Source organism: Excalfactoria chinensis, chromosome 10 (assembly GCF_039878825.1).
Source record: "Excalfactoria chinensis isolate bCotChi1 chromosome 10, bCotChi1.hap2, whole genome shotgun sequence".
NCBI classification, from domain to species: Eukaryota; Metazoa; Chordata; class Aves; order Galliformes; family Phasianidae; genus Excalfactoria; species Excalfactoria chinensis.
In genome coordinates, this window is record NC_092834.1 from 291,427 (window position 1) to 315,594 (window position 24,168).

Consider the following 24,168-nt stretch of genomic DNA (forward strand, 5'->3'; position numbering starts at 1 on the left):
CGGCTCAGGCTGCCCCACTGCTCTGCAGCCCCGTCCCACCAGGACCGTGGTGTCATGGGCTTCGGGCCGGAGCTGTGGTGCCCAAAGGGGCACAGCGCGCTGCTGAGGCTGCAGGACAGCGAGCTGCGCCTCCTGGAGCTGATGAAGAAGTGGATGTCGCAGCGTGTCAAGAGCGACCGGGAGTACGCGGGGATGCTGCACCACATGTTCTCTCAGCTGGAGAAACAGGAGGGCCTGGGGCAGCTCCGTGCCACCGACTACAGCAGCCAGATCGGGGAGGTAGGGACACTTCAGTGCACCCCCAGACCTGGCACAAGCGGGCGGCCGTCCCCACGCTGTGCTGACACCCTGTCCTGCAGTCCTGGTGGGTTCTGGCCAGCCAGACCGAGACACTGAGCCAGACGCTGCGGCGACACGCGGAGGAGCTGGCAGCAGGACCGCTGGCCAAGCTGAGCACGCTGATCCGTGACAAGCAGCAGATTCGCAAGGCCTTCAGTGAGCAGTGGCAGCAGCTCAGCCAGGAGTATGCCCGGGTAGGGCCCTGTGGGCAGTGGGGGGACTCGACTCTCAGCCCTGAACCCGCTCTGCTGATGGCACCTCCTCTGCAGACCACGCAGCAGGAAGTGGAGAAGCTGAAGGCGCAGTACCGCAGCCTGGTGCGCGACAGCGCCCAGGCCAAACGCAAGTACCAGGAGGCCAGCAAAGGTGGGTGCCAGCCCCATCCCCACGCACCCCCCTGCCATGACCTGCTGTGCCCCCCACCGACTCCCCTTGAGCCCCACCAACATGTCAGGGACCTCCAGACCCCCTGCAGCCCTACAGGACCCCCGGCACGGCCCTGGGGATGCAGCGGAAGCAGCAGTGCTGAGGGCTGTGTGTTTCCCATGCCATCTCCCTGCAGACAAGGAGCGGGAAAAGGCGAAGGAAAAGTACGTGCGCAGCCTCTGGAAGCTCTATGCCCTGCACAACCAGTATGTGCTGGCTGTGCAGGCGGCCGCGTTGCACCACCAGCACCACTACCAGCGCGCGCTGCCCACCCTGCACGAGTCCCTCTACAGCCTGCAGCAGGAGATGGTCCTTGTTCTGTAAGAGCCCTGCAGCCCGCTGTCCCACCCCAGCAACTCCTCTCTTCCTGCACCCTTGTTGCCCCCAAGAACTGGAGATGTTCCTTCCCCCTCCCAGAGCCCCCAGCCTCAGGTGCTGTCCTCACCCCATTGCCTGCCCCATGCATGCCTTTTCCCTGGCACCGCAGCCATCACAGATGGGGTCAGCACCATGTGGCTGGGGCTGTGGGCACCCCAGGAGCAGCCATCCCAGGCGCTGCGGGGCCATGGGGCTCAGGAGGGTGGCAGCTTCCAGCACATGCATCCCTGCAGGAAGGAGATTCTTGGGGAGTACTACAGCATCAGCAGCCTGGTGCAGGAGGACGTGCTGGCCATCCACCAGGAGATTGCCCACGCCATCGAGATGATCGACCCCGCCACCGAGTACAGCAGCTTTGTTCAGTGCCACAGGTACAGCGGCGTGGCTGTGAGCATGGTTCAGCATAAGGCTACCAGGTGGGTGCAGCAGAGTAAGCATCAGTGCTGTACCGGGTTTTGCAGGTATGACTCTGAGGTACCACCTGCTGTGACCTTTGATGAGAGCTTGTTGGAGGAGACAGAGAGCCTGGAGCAGGGGGAGCTGCAGCTGAATGAGCTGACCATCGAGAGCGTGCAGCACTCGTGAGTGGGGCCGGGCCACGGGGCAGGGGGGCTGGCAGGCACGTGGCTCAACACCCACCCAACACCTGTGTCCTCCCAGCCTGACATCCATTGAGGAGGAGCTGCTGGCCAGCAGGGAGGCAGTGAGCAGCAAGGAGCAGCGGGTGTGGGAGCTGCAGGCTGAGCTGCGGGACGAGGAGATGGCACTGAGCCCTGGGGAGCGGTGAGGTGCAGTGGGTGGCAGAGCTGGGCTGGGGCTGGGTGGGCAGGAGCTGAGCCTGCTGCATCCCATCTCCAGGGTGCACTTGTTGGGCAAGCGGCAGGGGCTGCAGGAGGCCCAGCAGCAGCTGCAGGGCTGTCTCTGCACCCAAGCCAAGCTGCAAGCACAGCGGGATATGCTGGCCAACAAGTTGGCAGAGCTGGGCTCTGGGGAGCCCCCTCCCGCCTTGCCCCTGCAGGAGGACCAGCAGTCAGTGTCCTCCACGGTGAGTCCCCCCCCGTGGCCACCAGAACCGCAGGGCTGGGGCCTGCTGGGCTCCGGTGGCTCCACACAATGTTCTTCTGGGAGACAGAGCACGTTTTCCCCCAGGATCAGGAGCGCAGTGGGGTGACTGCGCTGGAGACCATCAAGAACCATATCTCAGGCATCTTCAGTCCCAGGTTCTCGGTGAGGCCCTGGGCACCCGCAGCTGCTCTGACCCTGTCCTGATGAACCTCCCAGCCCCTCGGCACCCACTGCCCTCCTCTCCTGCCCTGCAGCGCTGCTTCCACTGCTCTCCAGCTCCACTCCCCACCCTGCAGCAGCCCCCCTGCCCTGCTGCCCCTCCCCCCTGCACTGCTGCAGGACCCGGGGGTACGTTTCATGGACTCGTCTCATCTTCACCCAGCTGCCACCTCCCATGCCCCTCATCCCAGAGGTGCAGAAGCCGCTGTGCCAGCAGGCCTGGTACCACGGGGCCATCCCGCGCTCAGAGGTGCAGGAGCTGCTGAGCTGCAGCGGGGACTTCCTGGTGCGGGAGAGCCAGGGGAAGCAGGAGTACGTGCTCAGCGTGCTGTGGGATGGGCAGCCTCGGCACTTCATCATCCAGGCTGCTGATGTGAGTGACCGTGGCACCGGGGGAGGCAAGGCAGTGGGCAGGTGCTGGAGCTCTGCCCTGGGTGTGCAGCCACAGGGAGTGACCCTGGTGTCTGCACGGGATGTGTGCGTGCGGCTGTGACTCTGCGTGTATCCTTGCATGAACCGAACCTGGAGCACAGGGTGTGAGCCTGCTTTGTGCATATGAACACAAGCTTGTGCCATGTGCGCGTATGCAACCTCACGCATACATCCCCACGCATTCACACACCCCATGTGTGCAGTTCCCCATGCACGCATCCCACCACATGGGCACACAGAGGTCACCCCGCAGCCTTCCCTCCCTGCAGAACCTGTACAGGCTGGAAGGCGATGGCTTTCCCACCATCCCGCTGCTCATCGACCACCTGCTGCAGAGCCAGCAGCCCATCACCCGCAAGAGCGGCATCGTCCTGACCAGAGCCGTGCTCAAGGTGAGGGCGGGCAGCGGGAGGCAGCAGAGCCCTGCGCAGAGCGCAGCCCCAGCAGCTGCCTCCGTCCGCCCCCGTGAGGGGTCGGCATGAGGGGGAGCCGCAGGGCAGGTGGAAATGCTGCCGGAGCTGGGGGCTGCTCACCGACTCGGGTCTGCTGCCTGCAGGACAAGTGGGTGCTCAACCACGAGGATGTGCTGCTGGGGGAGCGCATCGGCCGGGTGAGTTGGGTGCAGGGTCCCGGCAGCAGGCCGCCCACGGGCGCCCATTCGGCAGCTCGGCCGACACCTCCGTGTCCCGCGGCAGGGGAACTTCGGGGAGGTGTTCAGCGGCCGCCTGCGTGCTGACAACACCCCCGTGGCGGTGAAATCCTGCCGGGAAACCCTGCCGCCCGAGCTGAAGGCCAAGTTCCTGCAGGAAGCCAGGTCCGTGTGCCTGCCGCTGTCCCGGCCCACCTGTGAGTCCTAAGGACTCGGGGCCGCTCAAACCCACCGGGGTGCGGCGGCGTTGCGGCTGAGCGCTGGCTGGGCAGAGTCCCCGGGACAGCACGGAGGCAGCTGTGCTGGGGGCAGACGGGCCCCCGCCTGCTTGCAGTGCCTTTTGTTGTTCCCGCAGGATCCTCAAGCAGTACAACCATCCCAACATCGTCCGGCTCATCGGTGTCTGCACCCAGAAGCAGCCCATTTACATCGTCATGGAGCTGGTGCAGGGTGAGTCCTGCGGCCCCTGTAGCCCTGCCGTGCGCGTGAGCGAGCTCAGCCCGGCACACGACCTCGCTCAGCACAGCGCACTGCGGCAGCCTCCCAACGGCCCCACACCGTGTGCTGCAGGAGGGGACTTCCTGAGCTTCCTGCGCAGCGAGGGGCCCCACCTGAAGGTGAAGGAGCTGATTAAGATGACGGAGAATGCCGCGGCGGGCATGGAGTACCTGGAGAGCAAGCACTGCATCCACAGGTGGGCTGGGGGCAGTGGAGCGGGGACCCCACTAATGGGCGCACGGCTGACGGCCTCGACCCCCCGCGCCCCAGGGACCTGGCTGCCCGCAACTGCCTGGTGACAGAGAAGAACACCCTGAAAATCAGCGACTTCGGGATGTCGCGGCAGGAGGAAGATGGTGTCTATGCCTCCACGGGGGGCATGAAGCAGATCCCCGTGAAGTGGACTGCCCCCGAGGCTCTGAATTACGGTATGGGGTGGCACGGGCACAGCCCGGGACCTTCACGGCACCGGGGAGGGAACCGGGCAGGCTGTGCCACGGGACGCCGGAGACTGGGCGGCAGCGTCCTGCACGCCCCCGGGGCGGGTGGCCGGCAGACGGGCTCCCACCGGGCGGCGGCGTCATCGTCCCCCACTGCCCACCGCATCCCCAGGCCGGTACAGCTCGGAAAGCGACGTGTGGAGCTTCGGGATCCTGCTGTGGGAGGCCTTCAGCCTGGGCGCCGTGCCCTACGCCAACCTCAGCAACCAGCAGACGCGCGAGGCCGTCGAACAGGGTGAGCGGGGGGCAGCGGGGCCGGGGGACCTCGAGCCGCCCCCAGCGGGACCGCGGGACCGGAGCCGCCGTCCGACCGCTCCGTCCATCTCCGCGTCCCGCAGGCGTGCGGCTGGAGCCCCCCGAGCAGTGCCCCGAGGACGTGTACCGCCTGATGCAGCGCTGCTGGGAGTACGACCCCCGCAGGCGGCCGAGCTTCGGGGCCGTCCACCAGGACCTCATCGCCATCCGCAAACGGCACCGCTGAGCGGCTGCGCCCGCCCCGGCGGCGGCGTCGGAGAGCGGCGGGGCCGCGGCGCGCTCCAGCGTAATAAAAGTCGGCTCTGCAGCCCCGCGTCCGCCGTGCTCTCCGCCGGGCAGCGCGGCGCGACCCGGGCTCCGCGGCGCCGCTCCGCCCCGACCCCGAGCTCCGGTGCCGTCGGGGCTGCAGCGCCGCGTCCCGGCGGGCGGGGGCCGGGCAGCTGGGCGGGGCGGCGGGCGGGGTTTGGCCCATCGCGACCGCGGCAGCCGGCGGAGGCCGGGCGCGATGTGAGGACGGGGCCGGGTCGCGGAGCCGCGCAGGGTAAGCGCGGGGCGGAGGTGGGGGGGAACCGCTCCGGATGGCTCCGGCCAGGCACGGCCCCCCGCGGGCCGCCCCCCGCCCTTCCGCTGCGTCCTTGCGCCGGGGCTGCGGGAGCTCCCGCTCCGCCCGCCCCCTCTCCCGCTCCCGGCCCCGGCCCCGCTGCGGGCCGCACGGCCCCGACCCCCTCGGCGCAGCCCCCGACTCCCCTCGCTCGCCTTTCCCCCTCCCTCCCCCCCCGCGGCGGCTGCGGGCCGGCCTTGAATGGGGGCCGCGTTCTGCCTTCGGCGCGGCGTCAGCGGCTATAAATACCCCGGATCAGGCTGAGCGGGACGCAAAGGGCACGGGGGGGCGGGGGGGACCGGCGGGTGGAAGTAAAGGCGGCACCGGGAGGGGGTCCCGGCGGGCGGGGCCGCGGATACCGCGCGGAGGACGAGTCCGGAGCCGGGGCTGCCCCTGCGCCCTCTGCCCGCACCAGGTGTGCCCCGCGGCGCTGCGGGATGAAGCTGAAGAAGCAGGTGACAGTGTGTGGAGCTGCCATCTTCTGCGTGGCCGTCTTCTCCCTCTACCTGATGCTGGACCGCGTGCAGCACGACCCCGCGCGCCACCAGAGCGGGGGGAACTTCCCCCGGGTGAGCGGGCGGGGATCGTGCCGAGATCGAGCGGGGATCGTGCCGAGATCGTGCGGGGATCGTGCCGAGATCGTGCGGGCCGCGCCGCGCCGGGAGACCCGGGGCAGAACACCGCGGTGACCGCAGCGCTCGCGTCCCCAGAGCCAGATCTCGGTGCTGCAGAACCGCATCGAGCAGCTGGAGCAGCTGCTGGAGGAGAACCACGAGATCATCAGCCACATCAAGGACTCGGTGCTGGAGCTGACAGCGCACGCCGACGGGCAGCCCGCGCCGCCCCGCCGCGACAACGGCTCCTGGGCGCTGCCCCCAGAGAACCGGCCCAGCTTCCTCGCCGTGTCCCCGCAGGACTGTCAGTTTGCCCTGGGGGCCGGAGGCGAGAGCCCCGACCTGCAGGTGAGGGTCTTGGGAGGGAGGGATCCGCAGTGCTCTGTGTGGGGGGAGAGAGGAGTCCGGCGGCTGCAGGCTGCTGGGGGCCGTGGTCCCTCCTGAGCTCTGTTCCCCGGCAGATGCTGGCCGTGTACTCCCTGCTGCCCTTCGACAACCAGGACGGCGGTGTCTGGAAGCAGGGCTTCGACATCACCTACGAGCCCAGTGAGTGGGACTCTGAGCCCCTGCAGGTGTTTGTGGTGCCGCACTCCCACAATGACCCCGGTGAGAAGTGGGGCGAAGGCGGGCGGAGGGGAGGAGCCATCCCAGCCCCTGCCCTGCCTGATAGTCCCCCCATGACAACCCCCCCTTGCGCTGGCAGGCTGGATCAAGACCTTTGACAAGTACTACTATGACCAGACACAGCACATCCTCAACAGCATGGTGCTGAAGATGCAGGAGGACCCACGCCGACGCTTCATCTGGTCTGAGATCTCCTTCTTCTCCAAGTGGTGGGATAACATCAGTGCACAGAAGCGGGCTGCAGTGCGGAGGTAGGGCCCACACTCCCCATCCGTGCCCAGAGCAGAGCTCTGCCGCGGCTCACTACAGTGCTGACCATCTGCATGGGTGCCCTTCGCAGGCTGGTGGGAAATGGGCAGCTGGAGATGGTGACGGGTGGCTGGGTGATGCCCGACGAGGCGAATTCCCACTACTTTGCCATGATCGACCAGCTAATCGAGGGGCACCAGTGGCTGGAGAAGAACATTGGTGAGAGCTGAACAGGACGCAGGGCCGGAGGAGTGGGATGCTGGGGGGGACTGCCCGCGAGGGGTGCTGATGGTCCCTGTTCCCCAGGCGTGACGCCGCGCTCGGGCTGGGCCGTCGACCCCTTTGGGTACAGCTCCACCATGCCCTACCTGTTGAAGCGCTCCAACCTGACGGGCATGGTCATCCAGCGCGTGCACTACGCCATCAAGAAGCACTTTGCTGCCACCCGGAACCTGGAGTTCATGTGGAGACAGACGTGGGGTGAGGGACTGCTGGGGAGGGGGCCATGGTGGGGGGGGACCTGCAGGAGCGGTGGCAGCTGGGAAAAGCTGCTGGCCACTGTCCTGCGTGGCTGGGCAGTGCAGTGCAGGGCAGCGGGGGCTCTGCTCTTCAGTGGTTTTGCTCTGCAGGACGGCCCCAAGGTGAGACCTGAATGAGCCATTGGCTGCTGTCAGATCTGCTGTGCCAGATCTGCTGTGCCCCCACACGCTCTGGGTGTTCCGGGTCCTCTGCTAGGAGACAGCAGAGGGAGAGCCATTGCTGATGCTTGTCTGCCCTTGGTCCTGCAGACCCCGACTCCAGCACCGACATCTTCTGCCACATGATGCCCTTCTACAGCTACGACGTGCCCCACACCTGTGGGCCAGACCCCAAAATCTGCTGCCAGTTCGACTTTAAGCGCCTGCCAGGCGGCCGCATCAACTGTCCCTGGAAGGTGCCGCCCCGCGCCATCACTGAGGCCAACGTGGCGGAGCGGTGAGTGCTGTGAGCGCAGGGCTGAGCAGCACTGAGCCGCACCGCCTGCCTGCAGCCGGCCTCATGCCCTGACTCCACGGCAGAGCTCAGCTCCTGCTGGACCAGTACCGCAAGAAGTCCAAGCTGTACCGCACCAAAGTGCTGCTGGTGCCCCTGGGGGACGATTTCCGCTATGACAAACCACAGGAGTGGGACGCTCAGTTCCTCAACTACCAGCGCATCTTTGACTTCCTCAACGCCCAGCCCCAGCTCCACGTGCAGGCAGGTGCAGGAGGGCGAGCGGCCCGGGGAGCGGCACAGGGGAGCAGCGTGATGGGGATTGCAGGTGGGGGTGGGCAGCGGGAGGAGCCCCTCCTGCTGTTCTTCATCACACTCAGAGCTGCGTGCCGTCCCGCAGGCGCAGTTTGGGACGCTGTCTGACTACTTTGATGCGCTGTACAAGAAGGTGGGCATCGTGCCGGGGATGAGGCCGCCTGGGTTCCCCGTGCTGAGTGGGGATTTCTTCTCCTACGCGGACCGGGAGGACCACTACTGGACAGGCTACTACACCTCCCGGCCCTTCTACAAGAGCCTGGACCGCGTGCTGGAGGCACACCTCCGGTGAGGGGCCGCAGGAGGCCGGCGGGGGGACTGGTACCGGGGCAGGGCCGGGGGTGACGCTGTCCCTGCGCAGGGGGGCAGAGCTCCTGTTCAGCCTGGCATCGGCCCACACGCGCCGCGCCGGCACCAGCAGCCGCTATCCGCTGTCCGACTACAGCCTGCTGAGCAGCGCCCGCCGCAACCTGGGGCTCTTCCAGCACCACGACGCCATCACCGGCACCGCCAAGGAGGCCGTGGTGGTTGACTATGGAGTGCGGTGCGTGTGGGTGGCGGGGCTGGGTGTGGGTATGGCTATGGCTATGGTTATGGCTATGGGGGGCCCAGGCTGTGGCTCACTCTGTGCAGTGCTGTGCCCCAGGCTGCTGCATTCCCTCACCAACCTGAAGCGTGTCATCATCAATGCTGCACATTACCTGGTGCTGTGGGACAAGGACACGTACCGCTATGACCCTGCCGAACCTTTCCTCAGCACGGTGAGCTGCACTGCCTGCCTGATGTGGGCTGGGGGCTCTGGGGAGGCGTCACGTCCCTGGACCAGGCAGGGCTCGCAGGGACACCCTGGCTCTGACTCACACCTCTCCGCAGGATGACACGCGCCTCAACCAGGACTCGCTCCCGGAAAGAACCGTCGTCAAACTGGACGCCTCACCGCGGTACGGCTGGGTCCTGCTGCCTGAAGTTGGGTCTTGTGGGTGGGGGGTATGGGCGCGTGGCACTGTGGGGTGCTGCAGGGCACGGGGCACGTGGGACGCCATGAGCTGAGCGTGGCCGTCCCCGTGTAACCCCACAGGTTCCTGGTGGTGTTCAACCCGCTGGAGCAGGAGCGCCTGAGCCTGGTGCCGCTGCTGGTGGACTCCCCACACGTGCGTGTGCTGTCTGAGGACGGGCAGCCGCTGCCCGCCCAGCTCTCTGCACACTGGGGCTCTGCCACCGACGTGGTGCCTGACGTCTACCAGGTAGGATGTGCCCCGCTGCCCACTGCTGCCATGGGGCCCTGCCCTGCCAGCAGCAGCACTCGAGTGCCCTCTGTGGAGCTGCTGGCTCAGGGCTCCCGCTGCCCGCAGCTCTCCATCCTTGCCCGCCTGCCTGCGCTGGGGCTGCGTGTGCTGCAGCTGCAGAAGTCCTTTGACGGCCACACCACGCTGCAGTCCGCTGTCCGTCTGTACCTGCACGGCCGGGATGTGATTGTGCGCCAGCAGGAGGCCGTCCCCGTGCAGGTCTTCCCGGCTGCCCCGGATGACTTCTGCCTGGAAAGCCAGCACCTGCGTGGCTGCTTCTCAGGGAGCTCCGGCCTGCTGCAGGTGGGTGCGGGCCTGGGGACTGAAGGAGGGTGGGTGCCTCAGCGCTGCCTCATGTGAGGGCAGCTCACTGCTGGGCCACCTTCACCCTGCAGAGCCTCCGCCGCGCCGGGGAGGAGTGGGAGCAGCGGGTGAGCACCGAGTTCTTCATCTACGGCACCCGGACTTCCAAGGACAAAAGCGGAGCCTATCTCTTCCTGCCTGACGGCGAGGCCAGGGTACGGGGCTCCCTGGAGAGCGTGGCTGGCAGTCGTGCCCACGGCCATGGTAGTCCTGGAGCAGCAGGCTGAGCGCAGCTCTCTTTCCCCACAGCCCTATGCCCCCAAGGACCCCCCCATTGTGCGAGTGACAGAGGGTCCGCTCTTCTCTGAGGTCTCCAGCTACTACCAGCACGTCCAGACCACGGTGCGGCTCTACAATGTACCAGGTGATGATGTGAGGCTGCGCAGGGAGGTCCGGGCCGTGGGGTGATGCTGCCCACAGGGCCCACCCTCAGTGCTGCCCGCAGGGGTGGAGGGGCTGTCCCTGGACATGTCATTCCTGGTGGACATCCGTGACCACGTCAACAAGGAGCTGGCCGTGCGCTTCAGCACCGACATCGAGAGCGACGACACCTTCTTCACAGACCTCAACGGCTTCCAGGTGTGCCAGCAGGACGGGGGGGGATGGAGCTGCCCACGGGGACGGTGCCCCACCACTGAGCCTGCTGACCCATCCCTCGGCAGATCCAGCCCCGCAGGTACCAGCAGAAGCTGCCGCTGCAGGCCAACTTCTATCCCATGCCCGCCATGGCCTACATCCAGGACACGCAGAGCCGCCTGACGCTGCACACAGCCCAGGCCCTGGGGGTCGCCAGCCTGGGCAGCGGTGAGGCAGGGCTGTGGGGCTGCTGGGGCCACGCGGGGCGGCCGGACGGCGCTGAGCCAGTGTGGGCTCTTTGCAGGCCAGCTGGAGGTGATCCTGGACCGGCGCCTCATGCAGGATGACAACCGGGGCCTGGGCCAAGGGCTGAAAGACAACAAGCGGACCTGCAACCGGTTCCGCCTCCTCCTGGAGCGCCGCAGCAGCGCCAACAAGGTGCATGGGCAGGGTGTGGGGCTGGGCAGAGGAACACACGGACACCAGTGTGTGCATGGCTGCAGGGTGCCCTGCCGGCACTGCGGGGGATGGGGCCGTGCCCAGGGTGTTTGTGCAGGGGGGTTGTGGCGGCTGTCCCTCAGCGGGGGCACGCTGCCATCACACTGCTCATCACGGTGTTCTCGTCACCTCGTTGCTCTCCATCCTTGCACCCTTTTACCCGTTCAGAGCTCCGGCTTCTTTTCCAAACTGGCCTCCATGCTTAAAGCCTTGGGCTTCCCCGGCGCCAGGACAGGCAGCCCCGAGGTAACGGCCGGCCCGGCCCTGCTGTCGCTCCCAGTCTCGTGCACTAGCTGCTAGCCACTAGCCTAGCCAGGCCTGTAGCGGTTTGTAGTCCAGCCGGAGGACTGTGTGGTGTGACGGCCATTTGGGTGATGGGGAGGGGGAGGCTGCGCGTGGTGGGGGGCTCCGGGTGCCTGGTGCCGGTTCTGCAAGGAGCTGGAGGCCCCGCGGCCCTGGCGCTGCAGCCGCACTGCCGGTGCTGACTTTGCTTCTTTCAGGTTCAGGACGGCCGCCCGGTCAGCTTCCCCTCGCTGCTGAGCCACCTCACCTCCATGCACCTGAATGCCGAGGCCCTGGTCCTGCCGGTGGCCCAGCAGCCAGCCCTGCCGGCCCTGCGCTCCTTCACGCCCCTGTCCACAACCCTCCCCTGTGACTTCCACATCCTCAACCTGCGGACTCTGCAGGCAGAGGTGAGTGGTGGCCCCGTGCTGCGTGAGGACGGGTGACCCTCGGGGTGCTGCTGCCCAGCGCTGTGCCTGACCCTCCTCCTGCAGGATGACTCGCTGCCCTCGGCTGAGGCAGCCCTGATCCTGCACCGCAAAGGCTTTGACTGCAGCCTGGAGGCCAAGAATCTGGGGTTTAACTGCACCACCAGCCAGGGCCAGGTAGGAGCTGCACTGGGGCACCCTGCTGTGCCTGACACCGGGCTTGCTGCAAGCATCCTGTCCTCCAGCCAAGCCAGGACGGGGGCGGGAGGGGCCTTCAGACCCCTAGCACCAACATCCCAGAACTGGTGGCTGTTCAGAGGTCCCACGCTGCAGCACTCAGCCAGCTCTGCCCCTTGCCTAAGCAAAACTGCAAGATGCACAGCGGGGGTTTGTGGAGCCTTGTATGGGCACTGCGCTCCTCAGTGAGGACGGGCAGAGCCTGGGCAGGGTCAGCACGGTGCTTTGGGCGCTGAGGGCATGGGCAGCTGCTGGTGGGCATGGTGCGGGACTGCCCCGTCCTGCTCATCCGTGGCACCACACTCGTGTCTCCCTAGCTGGCTCTGGGCAGCCTGTTCCAGGGGCTGGAGCTGAGCTCCCTGCAGCCTACCTCGCTGACCCTGATGTACCCACTGGGCACGGCCTCCAACAGCACCAACATCCAGCTGCATCCCATGGAAATTGCCACTTACCGCGTCCGCCTGGGGTAGTGCCTGTCAGGGTGGGATGGGAGCAGAGTGGCTGCACGGCGCGGGAGCAGCAGTGCCAGCACAGCCCACAGAGACACACGCAGCCCACAGCAGGCGATCGGTGCTGGGCAGGAGGCGCCAGACCAGAGGCTGCTGCCTTCTTATTTATTAGTGCTGTGCTCTCAGATAGATTTCAATGAACTGCTGTGGCAGGGCTGCACAGAGGCTACTGGATGCTGGGCACAGAGGGCGTGGGCTGGGCGCTGCTCTGAGCGTAGCAGGGAGGCAGAGGGCCGGAGTGATGGACTCCACCCTGCTGTGTTTGCATGGCTGCCTGGGAAGGTGCCCACCTGGAGCCCTACGGAGGAGCCCATGCTGGTGCCTGGCTACCACAGTACAGCAACGTACAGGTACCAGGGGCCAGGCAGGCGCTGTGGACTGGAACCTGAGCTCACCTGGAGCTTGTAGGAAATATGAGTCTGTTTTCAAGAGCCCTGGCCTGCGTCTGGTCTGTGCTACTCACATCAGTGGGGCTGGGGAGTGGGAGTGCTGCGCTGTGAGCATGGGGCCAGACCTTGCTCCTGCATACTGGCGGCAGAGCCAAACCCCTCTGCTCCATGGGGCCCCTGAGGCTGCAGTAAGCAGCACTGCGTCCCGTTGCTGTGGATGCTACACTCTTTCCACTCCCCATCCCCCCCGTCCTGCCCCCTGGGGCTTATTATTACTGCCAGGGTGCTGGCGGGGAGGGCTGCAGTGCCTTCAAGAAAGGCCGGGAAGGAGCTGGTGCTGGCTGAGCTCCATCTCATTTTGCAGCGCACCGCTCAGCACGTGACCTGCCCCAAAAGCAGCCACAGAATGAGGGACTATGGGGCACGGAGCTTAGGGCTGTGGCCATGGGACACCGGGGCGACGCCAGGGGTCTGGTCCTGCCCATCCACTGGCACCCAACAGCGGCTCTGTCAGAGCACAGCTGGCGGCACAGCTGGCAGGGGACCAGGGGGCAATCTGCCCTGCTGCCCGGGGCTCTGGCACAGCGTGCCCACCGCCCTGCACCACTGCCCGGCCCACGGCCCTCGGCCACGACACCAGGAGCCCCGCAGGGCCGAGCGCCTGCCTGGCGCAGACGGGACTCGGTGTCCCGCCGCAGGGTGGGCACGGTGCCCGCAGCCCCGGCGCCGAGCCCCAAGCAGCTCATTAGTGATGCTCCCGCCTCCTGCCCGCCGTCCCCGCGGAGCAGGGCACTGAGTGCAGGCTCTAATGGTTGCGAGGCTCCCGATGAGCCGCGCTGGAGGCGGGCGCAGGAAGGGCTGTGGTTTCTGCCTCAGCTGCCTCACCCCAGTACGGCGGGGAAGATGCTGGGCGGGCTCCTGCTCCTCGTTGCAGCTCCTGGCGTCCTTGGGACAGGTACGGCCTTTTGCTCGCCCCGCGAGGTGGGGACACCAGGAGTTCCATCCCACGCCTTGCTCCTGGGCCGCATCCCCCGGGCGCTCCTGGCGTCCCCGGGTGGAGCCGTGCCGGTCAGGGCCGGGGGACGGCGGTCTGCGCCGGGGGTGATGGGCGCGCAGAAGCCGGTCGCGGGCAGCACGTCGGGTGGGAAGAACCGGGGGAACGGGAGCTGGGCCGGGGCTGCCCCTCTCGCAGTAGCTCACGCGGGCGCTGAGATCCCGGCCCCGCCGCTCCCGCCGCAGCCTCGTCGCAGAACCTGCACCTGTGCGAGGGCTACGCGGGCCCCGACGGCCGCTACCGCCCCGGCTTCTACTGCCCGCGCCTGACGGACCCGGCCACGCACCGCTACTGCTGCCGGCCCGGCCCGCACGGCCTCAAGGGCTGCTGCTCGCGGCTGGCCGCGGAGGCGCTCACCGGGCTCAACGTCAGCGGGCTGCCCGCACCCGGCCTGCTGCGGTGAGCGGGGCTGCGGGGCGGGCGGCGAGGAGCGCGAGTCACCGTGCGCTGAGTGTCCGCGCCCCGCAGGCACCCGCTGGCGCTGCCCTTCGTGGGGCTCTACGGGCTGCTCGTGCTGCTCCTCGTGGCGCTCGACCTCGCGCACTTCTACCGCACCCAGCGCCGCCGCCCGCCCCGCGTCCGCCGCCTGCTCTGCCGCTGCCAAAGCCCCGCAGCTCCGGCACCGCGCGCCGCCGGCGGGTCCCGGAGGGTCGCGTAGGGTCCCGGTACCCCCTGCGGGGTGGGGGGGGGGCAGAAAAGGGGCGGAGGGGGGAACGAGGGGATAAACGGGTCGGGGGGGGCAGCGGGGTGGGGTCACGCGTGGGCATCTCGGGGGCGGGGAGGCGCGGAGGGTCCCGGAGGCGCGCGGGGTCACGGGGCGGGGGGCGCTCCCACGAGGCAGCACGTGGCCGGCGACTGCACCGCCGGGCCGCGGGGGGGCGCTGCAGGCCCGTCCTCGCCACCGCTCTGCCGGCGGCTCTGTCACGTGACGCGGCGTTGTCATCCGGCGATGGGCGGTGACGTCACCGGAGCGGCACGAGCGGCGCGATGGAGGAGACGGTGAGGGAGCGCCGGGCCGGGGGGGCACAAAGGGGCACAAATGGGAACAAATGGGAACAAAGGGGCACAAATGGGGCCTCGCCGGGCTCCAGCCGCGCTTCGGACTCTGACCTTAACCTGTGTCGTTGGCAGGTGACGGCGGGGCAGCTCCGGGAGCGCGGCAACGCGCTGTTCCAGGCCGGGGAGCACGACGCGGCCCTCGCCGCCTACACGCAGGCGCTGAGCCTCTGCCAGGACGAGCCGGAGCGCGCCGTGCTGCACCGCAACCGGGCCGCGTGTTACCTGAAACTGGTGAGAGACGGACGGCGGGGCGGGACGGGATGGGACGGGATGGGATGGGATGGGACGGGACGGGATCCTGGCGCTGTTTCCATCCCTAAACTCTGCGGCTGTTTCCTTGCTCCCTCTCTCTGCGGCGGTGGGCACAGCAGGCAGGGCTGGCTGCAGCCCTCGGGGGCGCTGTGCCGAGGTTCCCTCCTCACCGACTCTCTTTGCAGGAGGATTATGCCAAGGCGGAGGCGGATGCATCTAAAGGTACTGTCAGGCGTGGCTGGGGACCATCTTCCATGTGCTGTAAACTGGGGCAGGCTGGGGCCGCGCGGAGGCCCCGTGCCAGCTCCCTCACTCCTCTGCAGCCATTGAAGCCGATGGGCGGGACATGAAGGCGCTGTTCCGCCGGAGTCAGGCGCTGCAGAAGTTGGGCCGTTTGGACCAGGCTGTCAGCGACCTGCAGAGGTGTGTGAGCCTGGAACCCAAGAACAAGGCCTTCCAGGAGGCCCTGCGTGCCCTGGGGAGCAGCATGCATGAGAAGGTGAGGAGTAGATGGGGCGAGGGCTACTGCTGTACCCGCTGGGTGCGGTAGGTTCAAGGGAGCAGCGAGGGCTGAGCTGCTCTCCGTGGTCTGTCTCAGATGAAGACCATGTCCTGCACGGACTCGAAGGTGGAACAGATGTTTCAGATTTTGCTGGATCCCCAGGAAAAGGATGTGGACAAGAAGCAAAAGGTCTGAACTCCAGGACACACGAGGTGGCTTGGGTGGAAAGAATTGTACTCTCAGGTCAGCGCTGCTGGCTGAACTTTTCTGTCCTATGGAGGCTGGGCTTCCTGCCAGCAGAATAACCCTCCTTGGAGTCTGGGAGTGGTGATTGGGTGCTTGTGGCTGCATTGGCTGCTCTGTGGGCTCCCTGCTGGTGAGTTCCCAGTGTGCAGGGAGCTCCATTCTGGTGAGCTGGTGACCCAAACGCCCCTCCCCTTTCACAGGCTGCACAGAACCTGATTGTACTGGCGCGAGAGGAGGCTGGAGCAGAGAAAATATTCCAGAGCGATGGTGTGCGGCTCCTGACGCAGCTGCTCGACACGGCCAAGGCTGACTTGATGCTGGCGGCCCTGCGTACCCTGGTGGGGCTGTGCTCTGGGCACCGCTCCCGGGTAGGTTGCACCAGAGACCAGGTCTCCTGTGCGAGGAGTCCTGGAGCAGGGCATGTCCACACTGGGAAGGCTGTGAAGTTTGTCTGGCCAGGGGACATCGCTGCCTGTGTCGGGCCACAGCCCTGCTAAGCAGTGGAGCTTTGATATGTTACTTGCAAAGCTTGATCTGTGAGAGCCTTGTTGTGGGGGAGACATCTTGATAATGTGCTGGGGAGTGCCAGAATTTTCCCAAAGTATCCGGAAAATGCTTCTGCTTCTACCTACAGTCCATGGCCATCCTGACGGAGCTGGGGTCCTCGCACCTTTCGGCAGTGCTGGGCGTGGAGCATGAGCAGGTTTCCCTGGCTGCCTGCAACCTCCTGCACGTGATGTTCGATTCTCTGAAGGAGGGGATGCAGAAAGACTTCCGTGGCAAGGAGGATGCAGTGGTGTTGGGTGAGTACCTGCAGCCCCAGCTGGCTAATGTGGTGGTGCAGGGAGCACTAAGGGAGGTTTGTCCTGCTGCTTACATTGCTGTGGCTGCCTTCCACTGGGCCTGGATTAATATGACCTTGAGATGGGAGTCAGGAGACCTTTGTCCTGACAGCATGACTTGCCAGCCTTACTGCGATGGGGTCAGGCCTGTGCACAGGGCACTGACTGCTGACACTGTCTCTCCTGGAAGATTCCTCCAAGGAACAGAAAGTGCTGATCAAAGACCTCCTGGAGCTGCTACCTCTGGAAGGGGCCTCTGCTCATGGCCGTGACAATGCCCTCAACTTGCTTATCAAGGTGGTGCCCAGGAAGTCACCAAAGGATATCAACAACAGCATGAGTCTCTGGGTGATCGACCAGGGTGAGTGAAAGGGGCTGCAGCATGGGGCATCACACCCCTCTGCCCTGGGGTGCTGTGTGCCTGTCTGCAAGGCGCCTGCGCACCCCTCTTCGCACTTCATCAGGCACTGGGTGCTCTGGGTGCTCCTAGGCCTGAAGAAGATCCTGGAGGTGGGAAGCACTGTGTGTGGGGACCCGGGCAGCCTGCCTGTGACAGAGAACAGCCGGATGAGTGCCTCAGTACTTCTGAACAAGCTTTACGATGACCTGAAATGTGATGCTGAGAGGGAGAACTTCCATCACCTGTGTGAGGACTATGTGAGGTGAGCCTTGGATTCTCTGGGGCTGCACAGGACTGAGTCCTTCTCGGTCAGGAGCTTTTTGGTGCACGCTGGAAGCAGTGTTCAGGAACAGCCTCATCTGAATGCTCTTCTGCTGCAGGAGCTGGTTCGAGGGGCAGGAGCTGGCTGGAAAGCTGCGGGCCATCCAGACAGTGTCGTGCCTGCTGCAGGGCCCCTCAGAAGCTGGGAACAGGGTGCTAGAGCTGGAGGGGATCATGGACTGCATACTGTCCCTCTGCGCCTCTGTCCGTGAGGCCCACCAGCTGATAGCAGTGGAGGCTCTGATCCATGCAGCTGACAAGGCCAAGCGTGCCTCCTTCATCACTGCCAACGGGGTCAGCCTGCTCAAGGAGATCTACAAGCACAGCGAGAGGGACAGCATCCGCATCCGTGCACTGGTGGTGAGCACAGCAGGGCGGAGGAGGAGCAGCTGCACCGAGCTGTTGGGTTGGGCTGGGCTTTGCTGCCATCTTGTTACTGGTTGGGGGCTCTTACAGGTGTGTCTGGGACATCACGGTCTTTCCTGCTCTGACACTCTGCTTCTGGCCACAGGGACTGTGCAAGCTGGGATCTGCCGGCGGCACCGACTTCAGCATGAAGCAGTTTGCTGAGGGCTCCACGATGAAATTAGCCAAGCAGTGCCGCAAGTGAGTGCTGACAACTGAGGGGTGTGATGGGAGCAGCAGAAGCTTGGCGGGTATCTGGTTTATGGACTGATGGGGACCATCTTGCAGGTGGCTGTGCAATGAGGCTATTGATGCTGGCACGCGGCGCTGGGCTGTGGAGGGCTTGGCCTACCTCACATTTGATGCTGATGTCAAGGAGGAGTTCGTAGAGGACAAGGCAGCAATGCAGGCCATGTTCCAGCTGACCAAGGTGAGTGTTGAGCACTATGGTGGGGGACCTGGGTGGGGAGAATGCTGGTGCTGGAGGAGTGTTCCCATGTGACCCTCCGACTGGAGAGAGTCGTGGGGCTGTGGCTGGGGTGTGTGGCTGGGCCTGGTGCTGCTGACTGGGCTCAAACCCTCACGTGTCCTTTGCCATGGCTGCGATCAGTGTTCCATTACCATTGCAGTCAGAAGACAGGAGTGTTCTCTATGCTGTTGCTTCCACACTGGTGAACTGCACCAACAGCTACGACCATGAGGAGCCAGACCCGCAGTTGCTGGAGCTGGCCAAGTATGCCAAGCAGCACATTCCAGAGCAGCACCCTAAGGTGAGGGGGGTACGGCTGGTGGCTGGCCTCGGGAGCTGTGGGGTCCCACAGGATGTGTGGGTGTGACAGAGGTGTCAGAAGGTACCACCTTGATGCCTGTGGGGAGATGGCAGCATGGGCAGGTCTCTACAGCAGTGGCAGGCTGTGTGCTGGTTCCAAAGTGAGTGGTGGTCCTGCCTCTGGGACAGGACAAGCCAGACTTTGTGAAGCGGCGCGTGCGGAAGCTGCTGACGGCCGGTGTGGTGTCTGCTCTGGCCTGTGTGGTGAAGAGCGATAACCCAGCGCTGACCAACGCCTGCCGGGAGCTGATCTCCAGGTATGGGGCAGGGCCTGGCGGGAGCTGCCTTAAGGCTGCCCTGCCTGCAGGCTTGGTGCTTCTGCGAGAAGGAGGGGTTGTCTGGGCATTTGGCACCACCTGGGCTCGCTGTCAGTCCCTGGGTGGTGCAGGGACTCAGTGTGGCAAGCCCTCAGTTCCAACTGCTGCTGCCCTGTCTGCAGGGTGTTCTTGGCTCTGGTGGCGGAGGCAGAGGACCGAGGCAGTGTGGTCGCACAGGGAGGAGGAAAGGTGAGCTGGTGGGTGCCATGGTGCCCCTAGCCTGCTCTGTAGAAGGGCTGGAGCCTCATACGTGAGCACACGGACAGCTGGGGCCGCTGTGACATGGCTGATGCATCTCTGTCTGCAGGCTCTCATCCCGCTGTCCCTGGAGGGCACCGAGGTGGGACAGACCAAGGCAGCTCAGGCCCTGGCCAAGATCACCATCACCTCCAACCCTGAGATGGCGTTCCCTGGAGAGCGGGTCGGTGTCGCAGCTGTGGGCTGGGGAATGGACCTGCCCGAGGGGTGGCCGGGGAAGTGCAGGAGAGCAACAGGCAGAACGGGCTGTGATGGAGTGTCGCAGCTGCAGACAGGCGTGTGTGCCTAGGGAGGGCGTTGGGCTTAGGAGGTGCAGTGGTCCTCCATAGTGGCCTAACTGTCTCGGCCCGGTCATGGGAGCTCCTCTGCACTTGTACTGTGCTCTGTCCCTGCTCTGTAAGGGGAGGAGTTTGAGCCCTGTCCTGCTGTCTTCCACAGATCTACGAGGTGGTCCGGCCCCTGGTCAGCCTGCTGCACCTCCAGCGCTCGGGCCTGGAGAACTTTGAGGGGCTGATGGCACTGACCAACCTGGCTGGCATCAGCGAGCGGCTGCGGTAGGGCCGGTGGGGGGAGGCTGGGCTGTTCTGGCCGCGGGGAGAGGGCAGGGGGGCAGCGCAGGCAGGAGGTGCTCACTGCTGCCCCGCCGCAGGCAGAAGATCCTGAAGGAGAGAGCCGTGCCCATGATCGAGGGGTACATGTTTGAGGAGCACGAGCTGATCCGCCTGGCTGCCACCGAGTGCATGTGCAACATGGCCATGAGCAAGGAGGTGAGGGCCGGCTCAGGCAGGGGGCTGCAGCCCACCCTGTGCCGCACTGCGCTGAGCCCCCCACCTCGTCTGCAGGTGCAGGAGCTGTTCCTGGATGAGGGCAGCGACCGCTTGAAGCTGATGGTTCTGTACAGCGGGGAGGAGGACGAGAAGCTGCGGCGGGCAGCCTCGGGGACGTTGGCCATGCTGACAGCGCTGCACCCCCCCATCTGCAAGAGGATCCCGCAAGTGGTGAGTGTGGGGGCAGCCTGTGTGCCCGAGCTGCACGCAGGGAAGGGGGCTCCGCCGTACGGCTCGGGGTGGGCTCCTGCCCTCTGAGCGCGTCGTGCTGTGCCCGCAGACGGTGCACTGGCTGGAGATCCTGCAGGCGCTGCTGCTGAGCCCCAGCACTGAGCTGCAGCACCGCGGGGCCGTGGTGGTGATGAATATGATGGCGGCGGCGCGGGAGGTGGCCGAGCAGCTCATCGCCAGCGAGACGCTGGAGATCCTGTCCGTGCTGGCCAAGGACAAGGACAAACCCCGCGTGGCACAGGCGGCCCAGGAGAGCCTGGAGCGGGCGGTGGAGTACGGCCTCATCGAGCCCCATCCCTGCCAGCAGTGATGCTGCCGCACTCGGGATCACCGCGCTGCGCGGGGTCCGCGGGGGGTGGCACAGTGCAATGCTGGGGGTGGCACAGTGCAGTGCTGGGATGGCACAGTGCAGTGCTGGGGGTGGCACAGTGCAATGCTAGAGGTGGCACAGTGCAGTGCTGGGATGGCACAGTGCAGCACTGGGGGTGGCACAGTGCAATGCTGGGGTGGCACACCGCAATGCTGGGGCCGCCCCGCCGCCCCCCGTGCCTTACCGGGGCTCCGACCCCGCACGACGCGCTGAAGCTCTTTCACGGCGGCTCCGCCTCCCGTCCCTCCGGCCCCGCCCGCTCCCTTCCGCCTCCGCCCCCCGCCATGGCGGCTCCGCGCCGCTCCTGGTTCGCGTTCGGCCTCAGCGCCGAGGAGGCGGCGGGGGGGGACGCGGGGCCGGGGCGGCAGCGCCTGGAGTCGAGTGGTAGCGGCGGCATCCGCCGCGTGTGTCCCGCGTGGAGCTACGCGGTGCTGGAGACGGGTGAGCTCCCCCCCCCCGGCCCCGAGTCTCCTTCCCGGTGCCGCCCTCCCCCGCCCCGCTGTGCTCGGTTCCCGGCGGGGTTGGGACCCCCCCCCGGCGCCGCTGACCCGCCGCTCCCGCAGGCTCCGGGCTGGAGGTTCTCAGCGCGGGGCGGCGGCGGCGGCTGCCCGAGGACTGCGAGGCGGCGCTGCCGTCCGAGACGCACGTGGTGCTGCTGCGGGGCGCGGCGCTCGAGGCCTGGCCCCGCCTGGCGGCGCTGCGGGGGGAGCTGCGGGGGGATCCCGCGTGGAGCCGAGCGCTGCCGCCGGGACCGCGCCCCGCGCTGCCGCTGCTGCCGGACGGCTTCGTGGCCCCGCGGCCGCCCTTCTACACGGCGCTGCACGGAGCTCCGCCACTCCGCGCTCTGGCGTTGGGGCACGAACACGTCGTGGGGCTGGGAGAGGCCGGGGAGGTGTACGGCTGGGGAGGCGGCAGGTGAGCGGGGCGGGGCTGTCCGGTTCGGGGGCTCCGTGGTGGCCGTGGGTTATTCGGTTCTATCGGACAGCGAAGCGATCGCCTGCTTAGGGAGCGGGATGAGCGCCGAGCGGGACCTGTGAGCTAATGGAGCTCCTGTTCCTCGTGCTGCTGCTACACATAAACGCTGACTGCAATGAGCGACTTCGGTCTCGGTTCTTCACTGCGCCCTGCGGACGCTGAGCGCCCTGCTGGGGTCCGGCGGTGCGCGGGGTGGGAGGGCGCTGCCCGGGGGGGCTTCGTGGTGCTGCCGTCCCTGGCTGCGCTGTTGGCGGCAGCCACGTGTCGTGTGTCCCGCAGCAGACCCAGCAGCCCTATGGGAAGGTCTGCTTGTTTATCTCTTGGCTGTTTACATGAGACACAGCTGATGGAGAAGCGCGGTGCAAACAGGGCCGGCTCCTCCTGCAGCACTCAGTCGGTGCAGCTGCGTTTGCCTTCATGCCCTCTGTTCAGTGCAGTTTGGTGCCTGTTGTCATAGCAGAGTCAGCTCAGCGGGGCTTGTATTTATGGATATTAACATCGTTGGTTCCTTCCCATTAAGGAAAGGTTTCTGCTCGTGGTTTGTGTATTTCAGAGGGCGGTGAGGCCCCAGAGCTGTGCTGGGCCTGGGCAGCTGCAGTCCTGCAGGCGGGGGCTGGCAGCGCTGCCTTCAGCAGCACTCGGCTCAGTCTGAGCCCTCCCTGTTCCCCAACCTGTGTGGGAACTGCTGGTCACAGCTGACCCGCTGATTGAGCACCTGGGGAAAGGACTGGTCAGCCCTGGGAGCACAGGTGAGGGCGGTTCAGCTGCAGGACAGGAAGGGGTGCAGCCTGGCTGTGCCTTTCTTAGACCTTATTGCAGGGCTGACTGCCGCTGGGGAAGGATCTGGTTGGAGGTTCCTCCTTGGTGTTGTTCTCCTTGTGAGCCCAGCTCTGCAGGGGTGGGAGAACACCTTGTTTTTTCTTTGTAACACCTCTCCATTCACGTTAGTTCCTTTGCTGTTACATTCCTGTATTGCCCTCTCCATCCTCTCTGATTGTAACACCACCCCTTCTCTCCATTTGGGCTTGTTTTGTAAAGCCTTTTCTGTTTCAGCAGCAGTTGTACAACCAGAGGCACTGCTGCTTGGTCTGCTGTGTGCTCGGTGTGGTGCAGCCGCCGTCCTGGGCTGAGCCCAAACCTGGCCCTGCAGGCCATTCCCCCCCTCCAGGTCTGCTCCCAGGGGCTGAAGGGGTGGCTGTGCTGAGCTGGCGCTGTGAGCAGAGCTCAGCCAGTAGTGCTGTGAACAGGGAGGAATGTGTAAACTCAGGGATTGCTTTACTGCAGCGTCACGCATCCCTGGGCTGCAGATACCTGCTGCACTGTGCAGCCCCTTAGGATGAGCTGCGCACAGCTGCAGAGGAGCAGCAGGCACGGGGCGAGGGGTGGCGGGGAGGCGTCTGTCTGTGCCCTCTGTCTGTCCGTGTGTCTCCCCACAGGCACGGGCAGCTCGGCCACGGCAGCCTGGAATCCGAGCAGCAGCCTCGGTTGGTGGAGGCTCTGGGCGGTGTTCCCATGAGGGCGGTGGCAGCCGGCGGGTGGCACTCGGCCTGTATCAGCGGTGAGGGGCTCGGTGCTGGCCGGGGGTACGGGGCAGCGGCTCCTGCTGCAGCCTGACCGGGACACGTCCTCACAGATGGGGGGGACCTCTACGTGTGGGGCTGGAACGAGTCGGGCCAACTGGGACTGCCCTCCCGGGCGGTGGCAGAGGAGCAGGGACAGGATGAGGACGTGGGTGCAGGTGAGGACGCCGCGGGGCTGCAGCAGTGCCGGGCTCAGCTGTGGGGCTGAGCAGTGCTGTGTGCAGGGCTCGAAGATCCGCTGCTGCCCGGGGAGCCGCCAGGCGCTGCTTTCATCTCCATCCAGGCCTTCCCAGCCCTGCTGGACCTCCCTCTGGAGCCGGCAGTGGCTGCGGTGAGCTGCGGTTCACGGCACACGGCTGCGGTCACAAGTGAGTGCCCGGGGATGGGGGGGGTCCTGCATCCCCCGGCCTGGGGGCTGACGGCACTGTCCTGGTTGCAGGAGGCGGAGAGCTGTACACCTGGGGCTGGGGTAAGCACTGCCTCTGCTCTGTGCGTTTGCTCCTTTATTGCTTATACAGGGGTTGCTTTGGGGCGCTGGCACCTTTTGCTGCTGGCACAGGGGTGAACCTTTCCACCAGGCCCCACTGTTTGCTGCTCTGCCCGCAGGGAAATACGGGCAGCTCGGGCACGGGGACCGCGCCAGCTGCGACCAGCCACGGCGTGTGGAGCAGCTCTGGGCTGAGGGGCTGCAGGCACAGGAGGTGGTGTGCGGGCCCTGGAGCACGTATGTCTGCGTCCTGCAGCAGGGAGGGGCGCAGGGCTCCCACCCACCCAGCACAGCTCCAGCCCTGCAAGCTGGGACTGAGCGTGGGAGCTGCCCAGGAGAGCTCAGCCCCCAGCCCTGAGCTCAGTGCTGCGGCTGACGGTGACGCAGAATGAATGTATTTATTAAAGCTTATTTTCTTGTAACAGCAGCAGTGGTGCTTCACGGCGCTTCCCAAGGATGGTTCCTGTCTGTTCCAGGCCCTGGGGGGGCAAGAGGGGAGGGGGAAGTGG

General features: G+C 66.2%; 5 protein-coding genes across 6 annotated transcripts; all 5 read left to right on the plus strand.

Annotated features, from left to right (window-relative positions):
• Positions 1-28: 28 nt before the first annotated feature.
• Positions 29-5,055, plus strand: FES (FES proto-oncogene, tyrosine kinase). The gene is made up of 18 exons (XM_072345560.1): positions 29-279; positions 360-533; positions 609-705; positions 902-1,085; positions 1,377-1,514; positions 1,605-1,724; positions 1,804-1,926; positions 2,002-2,188; positions 2,293-2,370; positions 2,591-2,800; positions 3,129-3,251; positions 3,416-3,469; positions 3,555-3,673; positions 3,864-3,958; positions 4,079-4,202; positions 4,277-4,434; positions 4,619-4,741; positions 4,845-5,055. Exons 1-18 carry the CDS (start codon positions 55-57, stop codon positions 4,985-4,987), a joined length of 2,475 nt encoding a protein of 824 aa, XP_072201661.1. The 5' UTR covers positions 29-54; the 3' UTR covers positions 4,988-5,055.
• Positions 5,056-5,186: 131 nt separating this feature from the next.
• On the plus strand, positions 5,187-12,746 carry MAN2A2 (mannosidase alpha class 2A member 2). Of its 2 annotated transcripts, none has more exons than XM_072345663.1 (23): positions 5,187-5,302; positions 5,778-5,931; positions 6,073-6,324; positions 6,438-6,582; positions 6,680-6,851; positions 6,941-7,068; positions 7,156-7,329; positions 7,638-7,824; positions 7,908-8,085; positions 8,222-8,424; positions 8,498-8,680; positions 8,783-8,897; positions 9,010-9,077; positions 9,215-9,380; positions 9,489-9,725; positions 9,818-9,940; positions 10,035-10,149; positions 10,231-10,364; positions 10,448-10,589; positions 10,666-10,799; positions 11,360-11,551; positions 11,636-11,746; positions 12,124-12,746. In XM_072345663.1, exons 2-23 carry the CDS (start codon positions 5,800-5,802, stop codon positions 12,274-12,276), a joined length of 3,444 nt encoding a protein of 1,147 aa, XP_072201764.1. In that variant the 5' UTR covers positions 5,187-5,302; positions 5,778-5,799; the 3' UTR covers positions 12,277-12,746. The 2 variants fall into 2 exon arrangements, with proteins under 2 accessions (XP_072201764.1, XP_072201765.1); XM_072345664.1 differs by having other exon boundaries at positions 10,666-11,105; positions 12,124-12,742.
• A 402-nt stretch (positions 12,747-13,148) lies between these two features.
• LOC140256847 (uncharacterized) lies at positions 13,149-14,418 on the plus strand. Its single transcript, XM_072345699.1, is given in 3 exon segments — positions 13,149-13,893; positions 13,896-14,157; positions 14,227-14,418. Coding segments are annotated over 3 exon segments (1,197 nt in total). The 3' UTR covers positions 14,417-14,418.
• A 246-nt stretch (positions 14,419-14,664) lies between these two features.
• UNC45A (unc-45 myosin chaperone A) lies at positions 14,665-20,697 on the plus strand. Its single transcript, XM_072345202.1, has 20 exons — positions 14,665-14,757; positions 14,890-15,048; positions 15,255-15,291; positions 15,393-15,568; positions 15,668-15,760; positions 16,018-16,185; positions 16,452-16,620; positions 16,850-17,020; positions 17,150-17,321; positions 17,440-17,740; positions 17,892-17,986; positions 18,074-18,215; positions 18,415-18,555; positions 18,744-18,871; positions 19,054-19,120; positions 19,239-19,352; positions 19,628-19,743; positions 19,839-19,956; positions 20,032-20,187; positions 20,297-20,697. Exons 1-20 carry the CDS (start codon positions 14,746-14,748, stop codon positions 20,555-20,557), a joined length of 2,796 nt encoding a protein of 931 aa, XP_072201303.1. The 5' UTR covers positions 14,665-14,745; the 3' UTR covers positions 20,558-20,697.
• A 48-nt stretch (positions 20,698-20,745) lies between these two features.
• On the plus strand, positions 20,746-24,072 carry RCCD1 (RCC1 domain containing 1). The gene is made up of 7 exons (XM_072345211.1): positions 20,746-21,058; positions 21,181-21,532; positions 23,029-23,150; positions 23,226-23,330; positions 23,397-23,540; positions 23,612-23,641; positions 23,779-24,072. Exons 1-7 carry the CDS (start codon positions 20,746-20,748, stop codon positions 24,015-24,017), a joined length of 1,305 nt encoding a protein of 434 aa, XP_072201312.1. The 3' UTR covers positions 24,018-24,072.
• Positions 24,073-24,168: the final 96 nt, after the last annotated feature.

What these genes read in the sequence shown, in the direction of transcription:
- FES (XM_072345560.1), top strand. Translation starts at nt 55, where the DNA reads ATGGGCTTCGGGCCGGAGCTGTGGTGCCCAAAGGGGCACAGCGCGCTG. An exon ending in CAGGAGATGGTCCTTGTTCT is followed by an intron (nt 1,086 to 1,376) that starts GTAAGAGCCCTG and finishes GCATCCCTGCAG; the next exon opens with GAAGGAGATTCTTGGGGAGT. An exon ending in AAGTTCCTGCAGGAAGCCAG is followed by an intron (nt 3,674 to 3,863) that starts GTCCGTGTGCCT and finishes TTGTTCCCGCAG; the next exon opens with GATCCTCAAGCAGTACAACC.
- MAN2A2 (XM_072345664.1), top strand. Translation starts at nt 5,800, where the DNA reads ATGAAGCTGAAGAAGCAGGTGACAGTGTGTGGAGCTGCCATCTTCTGC. An exon ending in CATGTGGAGACAGACGTGGG is followed by an intron (nt 7,330 to 7,637) that starts GTGAGGGACTGC and finishes TTGGTCCTGCAG; the next exon opens with ACCCCGACTCCAGCACCGAC. An exon ending in GCGGCTCTACAATGTACCAG is followed by an intron (nt 10,150 to 10,230) that starts GTGATGATGTGA and finishes TGCTGCCCGCAG; the next exon opens with GGGTGGAGGGGCTGTCCCTG.
- UNC45A (XM_072345202.1), top strand. An exon ending in GGAGCAGCATGCATGAGAAG is followed by an intron (nt 15,569 to 15,667) that starts GTGAGGAGTAGA and finishes GGTCTGTCTCAG; the next exon opens with ATGAAGACCATGTCCTGCAC. An exon ending in TTCCAGAGCAGCACCCTAAG is followed by an intron (nt 18,556 to 18,743) that starts GTGAGGGGGGTA and finishes CCTCTGGGACAG; the next exon opens with GACAAGCCAGACTTTGTGAA.
- RCCD1 (XM_072345211.1), top strand. Translation starts at nt 20,746, where the DNA reads ATGCTGGGGTGGCACACCGCAATGCTGGGGCCGCCCCGCCGCCCCCCG. An exon ending in TACGGCTGGGGAGGCGGCAG is followed by an intron (nt 21,533 to 23,028) that starts GTGAGCGGGGCG and finishes GTCTCCCCACAG; the next exon opens with GCACGGGCAGCTCGGCCACG. An exon ending in GCACTCGGCCTGTATCAGCG is followed by an intron (nt 23,151 to 23,225) that starts GTGAGGGGCTCG and finishes ACGTCCTCACAG; the next exon opens with ATGGGGGGGACCTCTACGTG.